The sequence below is a fragment of the Balaenoptera physalus genome, assembly GCF_965194825.1.
Source record: "Balaenoptera physalus genome assembly, chromosome: 8".
Taxonomy (NCBI): Eukaryota; Metazoa; Chordata; class Mammalia; order Artiodactyla; family Balaenopteridae; genus Balaenoptera; species Balaenoptera physalus.
Window position 1 is genome coordinate 66277108 of NC_138887.1, and position 14630 is coordinate 66291737.

General features: G+C 37.7%; 1 protein-coding gene across 8 annotated transcripts in view; it reads right to left on the reverse strand.

Moving 5' to 3' along the window:
* Positions 1–89: 89 nt before the first annotated feature.
* GNGT1 (G protein subunit gamma transducin 1) overlaps positions 90–14630 on the reverse strand; it is a 303391-nt gene continuing 288850 nt past the window's right edge. For all 8 annotated transcript variants that reach the window (XM_082472185.1, XM_082472190.1, XM_082472189.1 and 5 more), the window contains one exon: positions 90–6009. In XM_082472185.1, the coding sequence (XP_082328311.1) occupies positions 5881–6009 (129 nt within the window). In that variant the 3' untranslated portion in view covers positions 90–5880. The remainder of the gene's footprint in view (positions 6010–14630) is intronic.

Genomic DNA, 14630 nt, shown 5'->3' on the forward strand with positions numbered 1-14630 from the left:
ACATCTGTTGATGTATACACACCCAGTCTGTTAAATGCCTGAAGCGGATTAACAAATTTTGGAACAAAAAGGGCATCGGGATGTGAATATTGTTTATAACTCGCACGGCCATTTTCTGACATTAATAAGTTGGCATCCTCAACAGCAGAGTTTTATTCTTTCTTCAGGGGAATGTTTTGTAATGTTCAAAGTATAAGCGGATGATCCTAGAGAAGACAGACAGCAGAAACCTTGAAGTTCTTACCAGAAAGTATTTCTCCATTCCCCATCTGTCAAGGTTTGGGTGACACTTGACACCGAGGGTTTTGAATTCCTGGCTCAAGCATCTTCCTGGATGTTTGCAGTGGATCCGCTTAGTATTGGTTACTCCACTTTCTGGAAAGCACCATGCATCTAGCTGCTACTTTGTGAAGCCAGGAACAATGTCTGATGTGACAAACGTTTGCATGCAATACAAGGTTTCCCTTTGACTATCTAAAACCTTGTTAATGATGCTCAAAAGACTAGAAGAAAAATAAAGCATGTAGGAAGAAAAAATAAAGTATCCCAAGCAGTCAGCTACATATTCCTTTCTCCCCAGAGATTACCTCCTGCCTATAGAGTCAAATTCAAGTTGAGTAGAGGCAGTAACTGAATATTTCAGGGTACTCGGCCTTAGACACCATAGCCATTCCCTGTCTTGTAAGCAGAGGTTTTTGTTTGTTCATAATTCCTCAACAGGCTCCACCCACTTATCCTCAATGAATATATTAGAATGAAAAGAACAATGAGCCCCTTGACCAGTACTCATGGATTGCGGTCCCTGCTCTGCCACTGGCCATCACTAGAAAAGTCACTTATTTCTTCCTGGATTTTGGTTTTCTAGTTTGTGAGAAATGTCATGGGGTAGGGGAGGGGTGAATTAGCTAAGGTGAATTTCATTTCTAATTGTATTTATGTATCTACATCTGACACATCACTTTCACAAAGAAAAATATTTAGGAGCTTCATTTTCTGTATTTGAAATACCACACATTCCAGGATCTCCCAGGCTCAAAAAACTTGGATCAGCTGCAGGAGTTTTCCCTGTTAGCAAGCAGTGAGCCAAGACAAAAAGCTCACATCTGTTTCCAGAACTGATTTTTTGTTTTTTAATTTCCCCATTGCTTAAATTTAAAAGGTTGGTTAAAACTAGCTTAAATAAGTTAGTGAAAGTAAGTTAATGTGGCCTGAATTAAATAAGTTCAGCACCCAAATTAAATAAGTTGGTTAAGTAAATTAATGTTCGTCTGTTCCAAATCATAAGAATAGAGTTATTTTGGCCTTGAAATTTCTTCCCTGTGAAATCATCTAGTTGCATGCAGTGATATTTATAAATCCATAATGGTTCTTTAACTTCTTCCACAGTATTATGAGACTTAAATTAGAAATGAAATACATATTAGTATAATTAAAAATTTTATTCTTATCAAATAATTCACATGCTAATAATATCATATTAAGTAAATTGATTAAACTAAAATGAGTTGGGAAATGCTGACATCTCATGATCACATGTTTTGTTGTTGTTTGGTTTTTAAATGGTAAAATGATGGGTACTTTTTTCTTTAAAAAACAAAAAAACAAAAAACAAGAGTATGTAGCTCCCTATTCCTAAGCACGGACTTCACCTCCTAGAGGGCAACCATGGTAAGCAATTTCTCGTGTATTCTCGAAGACATATTTCATCAGCAAAACATTTTGGATAAACAAATGTTAAAATCCATTATTAGTTGTATCCAATTATGTTAACTTTTTACTTATATTGTACATATTACCTCTAATAGAAGTTACTTTACAAAACAGTATGTGTAGAAACCATTCTGCAGTGAAGATGACAGATGTAATCAGAAATGAACCTTTATTAGCCCACTGTCTCTTGACAAATGTTTCAAAGAATCTGCTAAATTAAAAAAAAAAAAATTTAACCATGTGGTTATTTTCACTTTTAAAGTATAAAAGAGCAAAGACTATGACATATTTACCTTGTCATGTAAAGTAAGGGAAAACAGCTCTTTGACTATTTTTCTAATGTATTAAGTATGCTGTTAAAAATCCATGTAAAGAAAAGTCTATAAGCAAATGTTGAGGTTAATTTTATTGGAGTTGATTTAATATAACATGAGCTCAAAAAAAAGCAGGGTTCTGGTTTTATTTTATCTTGTGATTTTTTCAAGACATAGATCCTTTCTGCCTCTGTTCTGTAGTATAAATAAAACTAGGTTACCTCCCAAATTCTGCTCTTCTAAAATTTATAAAGTAAATGGTGACTGTTTAGGCCATGAAAATGATTGTTTCTTTACGGGAAATATTTAACCCACGTTTGATGTACTCGGTTCATTTGATATTGGTTCAATTTATTATAAGATTCCTTTTCCAGATAAAAATAATAGGAAATCACAGGATGACCAGGTCTGATGTTCCAATTTTCATTAACAATTACTTACAATTCATGGTATCAAAATGATTTACCAATTCTGTCCATACAAGAGTTTAATTTCTACTGCATATAATTGGTCTTTTTCATTACTCAGTTTACTGTCTTCCTTGTGACAATACATTCTTTTAAGAATTTAGGAAGTTTGAAATTAGCCTTGTTTTGAAATTGGGCTAAAATCAAATCAATCCAAATTAAAATAACAGTGAGGGTTTTTTTTTTTTTTTTCTTGCTAAAGTTTAAACTCACTTATATGTACAATGGTGGCCCTGGAATAATAACTTCTGAAAAAAACCCAGAGTCACTGACTGCCAGTTGTAGCTGTGTAGGCTGAGGGACATTCATGATTTTATTTCCTTCTTCCTGGACCATCTTTCTCTATACATCTTTCCTATAATTTTTATCTTATTCAAATTTCTGCTGACAATCTGTATTTTTAAGCAACAGGAATTTTACCCTATGGTTGATTTAATCATTTGTTAAGACAATAAGAATTCTGAGTTATACAATATAAAAAATACCTACCTTGCCTGCTTTTAATTGAACACTTATTAAGTTAATTAAATTGTAGAGACAATTTATTAACTGATATGGCAGTTTCAAAGATGAACAGAGTTTCTGACTTGGGAAATTTATAGTATAGCATTGATATTAAGACAACCATATAAATTATAGTAAGAGAAAGCAAAGTAATGTTAAATGACTTAAGAGATATACACTGGGAATGGAATGAGAGACTGAGATAGTTTTTAGTGAGCCTCAGAGGGGTAGGATTTCAAAAGGCTGAAATGAGATGGAGTGGAGGGACATTTCAGGTGGAGAGATCAGTATGACTAAATCCAGGTGAGAAAATGAGGTGGCACGTCAGGGATTATTTAATAGTTAAGTCTGTTGACTACAGGAAGTCTAAAGGTTTTATAATAATAGAAGACATTTATTACTTTTTTCTATATGTTTATCTCCTATCTAAATGATTTTATATAGTCACATAAGGATCCACCTTAATCCATTTTACAAAGTTCAAGTGTTGAAATTACTTATCTGAAGGTCTCAGCTATAAAGTGGATGAGTCACGGTTTTAATGTAGCATCTTCTGGCTCCCGAATCTATTTCCAGTTGTTAGATGAAAGGTAGAGATGTTGTTAGGACTATACATGTTACTAAATGCCAAAGCCAAGACTTCATATTTTTTTAATCAGAAAAAAATATATATATTGAACACTTAATAAACATTAAATGGCACATGGAAAAAGCTCCTAGAGATAGATCACAATCAAACAAACAAACAAATAGATAAAACATATAGGATGCTAGAAGGTGGTGGGTACTATGGAGGAAAATTAGAGTGGGAAAGGGAGATAGGGAGTGCTGGGGGTGAGGTTGGAGAGGGTTTTCGTAATTTTACACAGGGGAGAAAACCTTCTCCTGAGGAAAAAAGACGAGACTCCTGTAGTTTATCTTGGAATCCCTTAATACACAAAGCATGTTTTGTAATAGGGAAGAATCTTTTGTATTCTATTACAAGTTAATCACTAAAGGGATATTGCCTATAAGCTTAAATTATACATAATGGCCCATATTTGGGAACCCTGCCTCCTAGGTAATATGCATTTAGCTAAAATACCTTTGTTTAGCTCACAGGAAACATCCTGACCAGGCCCACCTGTGAACGATGGCAGGTAGGAAGAAATGAATACATCCCCTCCAGAGGCTGATGGGAACCAGGAAATGTTTGACTTTGACTCCCTCCCCTTTTAGTATAAAAGACGCCTGAATTCTAACTCAGGCAAGATGGTTCTTTGGGACACAAGCCCACCATCTTTTTTAGTTTGCTGGCTTTCCGAATAGAGTTGTTTATTCCTTTTGCCTGAAGAACTCATCTCTTGATTATTGGCCTGTCGTGCAGCAAGCAGTACGCGCTTAGACTCAGTTAACAGTTTGATATGTGTTGGAGTGTGTTGCTAGCGATTCATCCAGAGATCCAGAGTCTGGCCCTGAGAAATTCGCCAGTTCATTTCTCTGATCCTCGATTTTCTCCATGCCAAGATGAAGGCGTTGGACAAGAGTCAACAGATCTTTGCTGAACATTTACTCTGGCCAGAGTAGGAGGGCACTGTACTAGGAGCCAAACCTGAGACGACCTTTAGATTCCCTTCCAGGCCCAATCATAGGTAACTCTTATCTTGTTTTTAAAAGGATGACAATCAATTAGCATTTCTGAGTATTCTGATTACTAATGTATCCAAAAACAGCACTGTAAATGTGGGATAGCAACAAAGAGACACTAACAACAAAAATAGTTTCCGAGTTGGGGTAGTTTACACTTGTCATTTGTTAAAGAAACATAGGCAAGTTATCTCTTAGTCATTAGCACAAAGGTAGTGAAATTTGGCTTATGAAAACTCAGTTAAGATGCCGGGAGGAAACTGATTAGGAAGATGATGCAGGTGATGGCTATTATTCTATCATCTTGCCCTTACACTGCTGCAGAAAAAAAGGACTATACTGGTGAGCCTTCGTGGGGAGGGGATGGAATAGCATGCATCTTAAAGGATTCTAAGTATTTTGTCTAGTTCTATTCCCAGTAATAATACTAGTTAACACTTATTGGGTCTTACTACATGTCAGACAATATGCTAAGTGCTGTAGTTACCCTAGTATAATATTTAACCACCATGAAAAAGGGGGTTGGATCATTATTATCCCTATCCTACAGTAGAAGAAACTGAGATTAAGTAATTTATCCAAAGTCAGGCAGGCAGTAAAGTGCCAGAGCCAGACCTTTCTGGCTTCTCATGACCTTTATTTGAGTGCTGCTTAAATCCACCATGCTCCATGACCACAGACTGAACCCTTAATCCAACTGGCATTCTGGGAAAAAGTCATGTCATTGGTGACAAGTAGAATTGGTAAGAATGCAGAAAGAGGTTATGTTAAAACCATTGCTGCCGACTGGGGGTTGAGAAAGGGAAACAAAAAACAAAACATCAACAACAAAACTCTTCACAGCATACCTTCTGCCAAGATAGGTTTTCCATGAATCAAAAGAATAGATTTCTTAATTCTCTACGTAAGTGAAAGGTTAGGGAAAATACAAGTCTAACCATGAAATTAAGAGTGCTGAAAGGGTAATGGAGAAACATAAAACATTAACTATATGCTGGCATCCAGAATAATATAGACTCATTTATAAAACATATTATTAAAGAAATGGGTCAATCAATATTTGTTGTCAATTATGTGTTAAACCCTGTGCTAAGTACTTTAAGAAAAGCATAGACTTATGCATTATCACAGTTCAAATTTTATTAAATGCTCATATTTATAATTTAAAAATTCATGTACATGCTTAATAGTACTATTACATATGACCAGATAGTATGTCATTAAAGCTCAAGATATTCCATGGAATTAAAAAAATTTTTTTATGAAATCACACAGCCTCCTTTCAGCTCCTTGAAGGGATTTTTGTCCTCTGGGATACCCTTTACTAATGGATCCTCCCCAGATCTTTCTTCAACATAATCCCTTACTTCTTCACAACATTTGGACACCTTAAAGGAAAAAAAGAAAGAGATGACTCATTTGGCTTAATAGAGAATACTGCAGAATCCAAGAATGCATTTATAATAATAATTTTTGTGTGTGTTCTATCTTTTTAATGTGATTCTGCTTTCTGCCAATGCATTTGTACTTTCTACCAGAGAAGAAGAAATAGCTGCTCCCTGCCCTGCCCTTGTGGATATCTCTGGGCAAAGGCTAACCAGCTGCCATACTCCAGCTAAGGGCTCTCAGCACACGCTGCCTCCAGCTTCTTTAGAGGAGACAGGGTCCAAGGATCAGAACACAGCTGACAACACAAGTCAAGAACGTTACCAGAGTGAGCATTGATTAAATCGTTTTCTTCAGTCCAAAAATGTGACCTGTGAAGGTGGAAGGGAATGAATAATTGTTAAATTCCAGGCTTATCACCACTCCTGGATTCTCAGAAGTATACACATGTAATTTTATTTTAAGCTTGTCTACAATGATTGATCATGATTGTGAACTTGAAGGTGAGCTCCAAAGGGACCTTTGGCTGATTTGTTCACATGTATCCCAGGCATCTAGAACAGAGCCTGCATTTAGTTGGTGCTCAGTAAATAAATATTGGCTGAACTAAATCATTCGTTTTGTTTATGAGCTTGCTCCTTAGTCGTCTGCTCCATTATAGTAATGACTCTGTGAAAAATCAGGCTTTAGTGTTTTAATGGACTCAGCCAGAGCCTGTTAATGTACCATGTAACATACTGTTTAGAGAGAGGCAAAGTTCTATACATGTGTAAGTATGAGTATGTGTATGTGTGTGTATGTGTGTGTGTGTGTATACACATGCATATACACACATGGGACCAAATTATTCATTTCTTTTAACTGTCAACTTGTTTTGTTTTCACTTAATTTATCCTTCATGGCATTAACACAAAACTGCTTCATTTTTGGCAGTCCATGAAGTGACCATTCTGTAAGTTACCTAAGGAATTTATTGTTTTGTTTTAATAAAATCTTCACACCATTTTTGCATGAAAGATCTAAGCAACATTAGACAGAAGATTTGAGATTACTTCGAACTCTGCAAACTCATTATCTACATATTAGAGCAGATCATTTCTAATCGGGGGCAGGGCATTGGTCAGGTGGCTCCTTCACAGGACGATACTTGGAGTTTATGCACACGTTTGAAATATGTAACACTTTAGATTCACTTTTTTCCTCCTCAAAATTCAAACTTGAGACTTAGATTCACTTATTCCCCCATCTTCCAAACACCAGCTCTTTGGGCCCCAACCAGTTGTCAGGAACAGGACTCAGTGAGGGGTTAGTTTTGACAGTGTCTGGCTAGGATCTGAGGATATGGAGGAGCAACAGACTACCTAAAATCCTATGTGAGTGGATGTGCTTCAAAATTATTTCACAGAGCCTTATTATAAGTATATATAGTTTAATACAGGATTACATGGCATGGTGGAAAGAGCATGGGCATTGGATTCAGGCCATCCCAGGTTTGATTTTGACTCTACCCACTTACCAGCAGCTGTGTGTCCTTAGTTAAAATAGTTTATCTAAGGTATAGTTACTTCATCTATGAAATAGGAGAAGTAACACAGACTGCATTAAGTACCTGGCATACATAGATAGTCAATCAAATGGTAGCTATTACTATAAAGACTGCTTTTAGTTTTGCCTATTATATTCGCGTATAGTCATCGCAAATCTTTCAGCTTTAGAAACTGGATGCAAAGAGTTGTCTTACTCTGACAATAATGCTGCCTTAACAGCAAAGTAGGTTGAGGCACATTATGAATCAGTCTGGTTCACAGATATAAATAATAATTTTTAAAGTAATAATAATTACATATTGTTACTATTCCCATTTTATAGAAGAAGAAACTGGCACAGATGAGTTAGCTCATTTAAGTGAGTGTTACACAGGAAGTAAGTTGTAGAGCCACAATCTGAACCAGGAATATGGCTCCAGAGGATACCCACTTACCCGTACTGTGATGACACTATGCTATCCTTTGTCAGAGCTCTGGGTTCAGGCCTGGAAAGTTCTGTGTGTGTGCATGTGTGTGTAGTTTTGGCAGTCTGATATTAGATTAAATTGACTTCCAAGAACAAAGACACATTGAGTAATAGGGCAAAGGAACCCCAAAACCTGACAAATGGGGATGGATGTGATATTTATCCAAAACAAAAATTCCCAGGTGAACTTGCCACAAGTGAATAGTAAACATGACGACAACCAAACTGCCTACAAAAGAATCCTGAGTATATAAATAACAAAACAGCTTTTGGATGTTTCAAATAAAGAAGAAAAAGATAACCCTCCTTTACCTCAAAAGTTTATTTTCCCCAAATTACAAACATAAGGATTTAAACTTTTTTGGTGTGTGTTCCAAGCTTCCGTGCTGTTTACAGATTTAATTTTATCTTTACAGCAATACATGTTTTGCCTGTATGGAAAGGGCAACAGGGAAGTCTGAGACAACTATAAACATAAAAGAAGCCAAAATTCCAATTTTTACTGGGACTAAGAGTTTTGAGCAAAGTATGAAGATAATACAAGCTCCTTTTTTCGCTTTGGCCTGATGAGGTTTTTTTGTTTTTGTTTTTTTTAAGAAATATGAAATATACTCTTATCACTTGTGGAGGAGTTTTTGTTCTACTGATGTTCCCAAAACAAAGAAATCTAAAATACTTATCCACATTTTCTAAGCTTCAGTCACTGTTTGGTGGAAACTTTTATTCCTTTGCCATTTCTCCTCCTTCTACTGGCAGAGGACTTTTGGTAACCATTTCTAAGATCTGACAAATGTTTTTAGGAGAAACCAGTGAGTTCTTGTGCGTGAACTCATTTTTATTTGCAAAGAAGGAATAGAATGTATTCATTCATTACTGGCCATGACAGTGCTGGAGGGGATGTCTTGGCTAAAAGTATTTGAACAATATCAAATAAAGAGAAGCTTATCAATTTAGAAAAGTAAAAACGAAATGCCTATATGCATTGTTTTACTTTATTGCTTAGCTAAAATATGACGTCTCATATTCTTCATTTTATTTTTCTTTCCCTTTTATTTAAAACAACTCTATAGGAGGACGCTTCAAGATGGCGGAGGAGTAAGACGTGGAGATCACCTTCTTCCCCACAAATACATCAGAAATACATCTACATGTGGAACAACTACAGAACACCTACTGAATGCTGGCAGAAGACCTCAGACTTCCCAAAAAGCAAGAAACTCCTCTGGGTAGGGCAAAAGAAAAAAGAAAAAACAGAGACAAAAGAATAGGGATGGGACCCACACCAGTGGGAGGGAGCTGGGAAGGAGGAAAGGTTTCCACACACTAGGAAGGACCTTCACTGGTGGAAAAGGGGGGTGGGTGTGGGGGAAGCTTTGGAGCCACAGAGGAGAGCACAGCCACAGGGGTGCAGAGGGCAAAGCGGAGAGATTCCCGCACAGAGGATCGGTGCTGACCAGCACTCACCAGCCCGAGAGGCTTGTCTGCTCACCTGCCGGGGCGGGCAGGGGCTGGGAGCTGAGGCTTGGGCTTCGGAGGTCAGATCCCAGGGAGAGGACTGGGGTTGGCTGCATGAACACAGCCTGAAGGGGGCTAGTGTGCCACAGCTAACCCCGGAGGGAGTCGGGAAAAAGTCTGGAACTGCCTAAGAGGCAAGAGACCATTGTTTTGAGGTGAGTGAGGAGAGGGGATTCAGAGCACCGCCTAAACAAGCTTCAGAGATGGGCGTGAGCTGCAGCTATCAGCGTGGACACCAGAGACGGGCATGAAACGCTAAGGCTGCTGCTGCAGCCACCAAGAAGCCTGTGTGCAAGCAAAGGTCACTATCCACACCTCCCCTGCCGGGAGACTGTGCAGCCCGCCACCGCCAGGGTACCGTGATCCAGGGACAACTTCCCCGGGAGAACACATGGCACGCCTCAGGCTGCTGCAACATCATGCCGGACTCTGCCACCGCAGGCTTGCCCTGCACTCCGTACCCCTCCCTCCCCCACCGGCCTGAGTGAGCCAGAGCCCCTTAATCAGTCGCTCCTTTAACCCCCTCCTGTCTGGGCGAAGAACAGACACCCTCAGGCGACCTACACGCAGAGGCGGGGCCAAATCCAAAGCTGAACCCCAGGAGCTGTGAGAACAAAGAAGAGAAGGGGAAATCTCTCCCAGCAGCCTCAGGAGCAGCGGATTAAATCTCCACAATCAACTTGATGTACCCTGCATCTGTGGAATACCTGAACAGACAATGAATCATCCCAAAACTGAGGTGGTAGACTTTGGGAGCAACTGTAAACTTGAGGTTTGCTGTATGTGACTGACTAGTTTCTGATTTTTATGTTTACCTTAGTTTAGTTTTTAGTGCTTGTTATCATTGGTGGATTTGTTTATTGGTTTGGTTGCTCTCTTCTTTTTTTTAAATTACTTTTTTATTTTAATAATATTTAAATTTTTTTTAATTTTAATAACTTTATTTTATTTATTTGTTTTCTTTCTTTCTTTTGTTTTTCTCCCTTTTCTTCTGAGCCGTGTGGCTGACAGGGTCTTGATGCTCCGGCACGGTGTCAGGCCTGAGGCTCTGAGGTAGGAGAGCCAAGTTCAGGACAGTGGACAACCAGAGACCTCCTGGCCCCACGTAATATCAATCGTGAGAGCTCTCCCAATGTCTGTCTCAATGTTAAGACTCAGCTCCACTCAACGACCAGGAAGCTCCACTGCTGGACACCCCATGACAAACAACTAGCAAGACAGGAACACAACTCCACCCATTAGTAGAGAGGCTGCCTAAAATCATAATAAGTTCACAGACACTCCCAAACTCAGCACCGGACACAGTCCTGCCCACCAGAAAGACAAAATCCAGCCTCATCCGCCAGAACACAGGCACCAGTCCCTTCCACCAGGAAGCCTACACAACCCACTGAACCAACCTTACCCACTGGGGCAGACACCAAAAACAATGGGAACTATGAACTTGCAGCCTGTGAAAAGGAGACCCCAAAGAGAGTAAGTTAAGCAAAATGAGAAGACAGAGAAATACGCAGCAGATAAAGGAGCAAAGTAAAAACCCAGCAGACCAAACAAATGAAGACGAAATAGGCACTGTACCTGAAAAAGAATTCAGAGTAATGATAGTAAAGATGATCCAAAATCTTGGAAATAGTATGGAGAAAATACAAGAAACATTTAACAAGGACCTAGAAGAACTAAAGAGAAAACAAACAATGATGAACAGCAAAATAAATGCAATTAAAAATTCTCTAAAAGGAATCAATAGCAGAATAACTGAAGCAGAAGTACGGATAAGTGACCTGGAAGATAAAATAGTGGAAATAACTACCACAGAGCAGAATAAAGAAAAAAGAATGAAAAGAATTCAGGACAGTCTCAGAGACCACTGGGACAACATTAAATGCACCAACATTCGAATAATAGCAGTCCCAGAAGACGAAGAGAAAAAGAAAGGGACTGAGAAAATATTTGAAGAGATTATAGTTGAAAACTTCCCTAACATGGGAAAGGAAATAGTCAGGTCCAGGAAGTGCAGAGAGTTCCATACAGGATAAATCCAAGGAGAAACACTCCAAGACACATATTAATCAAACTATCAAAAAATAAAAACACAAAAAAAAAAAAATAAAAAAAAATAAAAACACAAATAAAAACTATTAAAAGCAGCAAGGGAAAAGCAACAAATAATATACAAGGAAATCCCCATAAGGTTAACAGCTGATCTTTCAGCAGAAACTCTGCAAACAGGAGGGAGTGGCAGGACATATTTAAAGTGATGAAAGGGAAAAACCTACAACCAAGATTATTCTACCCAGCAAGGACCTCATTCAGATTCAACAGAGAAATTAAAACCTCTACAGACAAGCAAAAGCTAAAGGAATTCAGCACCACCCAACCAGCTTTACAACAAATGCTAAAGGAACTTCTCTAGGCAGGAAACACAAGAGAAGGAAAAGACCTACAAAAACAAACCCAAAACAATTAAGAAAATGGTAATAGAAACATACATATCGATAATTACCTTAAATGTAAATGGATTAAATGCTCCAACCAAAAGACACAGACTGGCTGAATGGAAAGAAAAACAAGACCTGTATACATGCTGTCTACAAGAGACCCACTTCAGACCTAGGGACACATACAGACTGAAAATGAGGGGATGGAAAAAGATATTCCATGCAAATGGAAATCAAAAGAAAGCTGGAGTAGCAATTCTCATGTCAGACAAAACAGACTTTAAAATAAAGACTATTACAAGAGACAAGGAAGGACATTACATAATGATCAAGGGATCAGTCCAAGAAGAAGATATAACAATTGTAAATATTTGTGCACACAACATAGGAGCACCTCAATACATAAGGCAAATGCTAACAGCCATAAAACGGGAAATCGACAGTAACATAATCATAGGAGGGGACGTTAACACCCCACTTTCACCAATGGACTGATCATCCAAAATGAAAATAAATAAGGAAAAACAAGCTTTAAATGATGCATTAAACAAGATGGACTTAATTGATATTTATAGGACATTCCATCCAAAAACAACAGAATACACTCTCTTCTCAAGTGCTCATGGAACATTCTCCACGATAGATCATGTCTTGGGTCACAAATCAAGCCTTGGTAAATTTAAGAAAAATGAAATCGTATCAAGTATCTTTTCCGACTACAACACTATGAGACTAGATATCAATAACAGGAAAAAATCTGTAAAAAATACAAACACATGGAGGCTAAACAATACACTACTTAATAACCAAGAGATCACTGAAGAAATCAAAGAGGAAATAAAAAAATACCTAGAAACAAATGACAATGAAAACGATGACCCAAAACCTATGGGATGCAGCAAAGGCAGTTCTAAGAGGGAAGTTATAGCAATACAATCCTACCTCAAGAAACATCTCAAATAAACAATCTAACCTTATACCTAAAGCAATTACAGGAAGAAGAACAAAAAACCCCAAAGTTAGCAGAAGGAAAGAAATCATAAAGATTAGATCAGAAATAAATGAAAAAGAAATGAACGAAACAATAGCAAAGATCAATAAAAGTAATAGCTGGTTCTTTGAGAAGATAAACAAAATTGAAAAACCATTAGCCAGACTCATCAAGAAAAAAAGGGAGAAGACTCAAATCAACAGAATTAGAAATGAAAAGGGAGAAGTAACAAGTGACACTGCAGAAACACAAAGGATCATGAGACATTACTACAAGCAACTATATGCCAATAAAATGGACAACCTGGAAGAAATGGACAAATTCTTAGAAAAGCACAACCTTCTGAGACTGAACCAGGAAGAAACAGAAAATATAACCAGACCAATCACAAGCACTGAAATTGAAACTGTGGTTAAAAATCTTCTAACAAACAAAAGCCCAGGACCAGATGGCTTCACAGGCGAATTCTATCAAACATTTAGAGAAGAACTAACACCCATCCTTATCAAACTCTTCCAAAATATAGCAGAGGGAGGAACACTCCCAAACTCATTCTATGAGGCCACCATCAACCTGATACCAAAACCAGACAAATATGTGACAAAAAAAGAAAACTACAGGCCAATATCAATGATGAACATAGATGCAAAAATCCTCAATAAAATACTAGCAAACAGAATCCAACAGCATATTAAAAGGATCATACACCATGATCAAGTAGGGTGTATCCCAGGAATGCAAGGGTTCTTAAATATATGCAAATCAATGTGATAAACCACATTAACAAATTGAAGGATAAAAACCATAAGATGATCTCAATAGATGCAGAAAAAGCTTTTGACAAAATACAACACCCATTTATGATAAAAACTCTCCAGAAAGTAGGCATAGGGGAACTTATCGCAACATAATAAAGTCCATATATGACAAACCCACAGCCAACATCGTTCTCAATGGTGAAAAACTGAAACCATTTCTTCTAAGATCAAGAACAAGACAAGGTTGTCCACTCTCACCACTATTATTCAACGTAGTTTTGGAAGTTTTAGCCATGGCAATCAGAGAAGAAAAAGAAATAAAAGGAATACAAATCGGAAAGGAAGAAGTAAAGCTGTCACTGTTTGCAGATGACATGATACTATACATAGAGAATCCTAAAGACGCTACCAGAAAACTACTAGAGCTAATCAATGAATTTGGTAAAGTAGCAGGATACAAAATTAACTCACAGAAATCTCTTGCATTCCTATACACTAATGATAAAAATCTGAAAGAGAAATTAAGGAAACACTCCCATTTACCACTGCAACCAAAAGAATAAAATACCTAGGAATAAACCTACCTAAGGAGACAAAAGTCCTGTATGCAGAAAACTATAAGACACTGATGAAAGAAATTAAAGATGATACAAACAGATGGAGAGATATACCATGTTCTTGGATTGGAAGAATCAACATTGTGAAAATGACTGTACTACCCAAAGCAATCTACAGATTCAATGCAATCCCTAGCAAACTTTCATTGGCACTTTTCACAGAACTCGAACAAAAAATTTCACAATTTGTATGGACACACGAAAGACCCCGAATAGCCAAAGCAATCTTGAGAAAGAAAAACGGAGCTGTAGGAATCAGGCTCCCGGACTTCAGACTATACTACAAAGCTA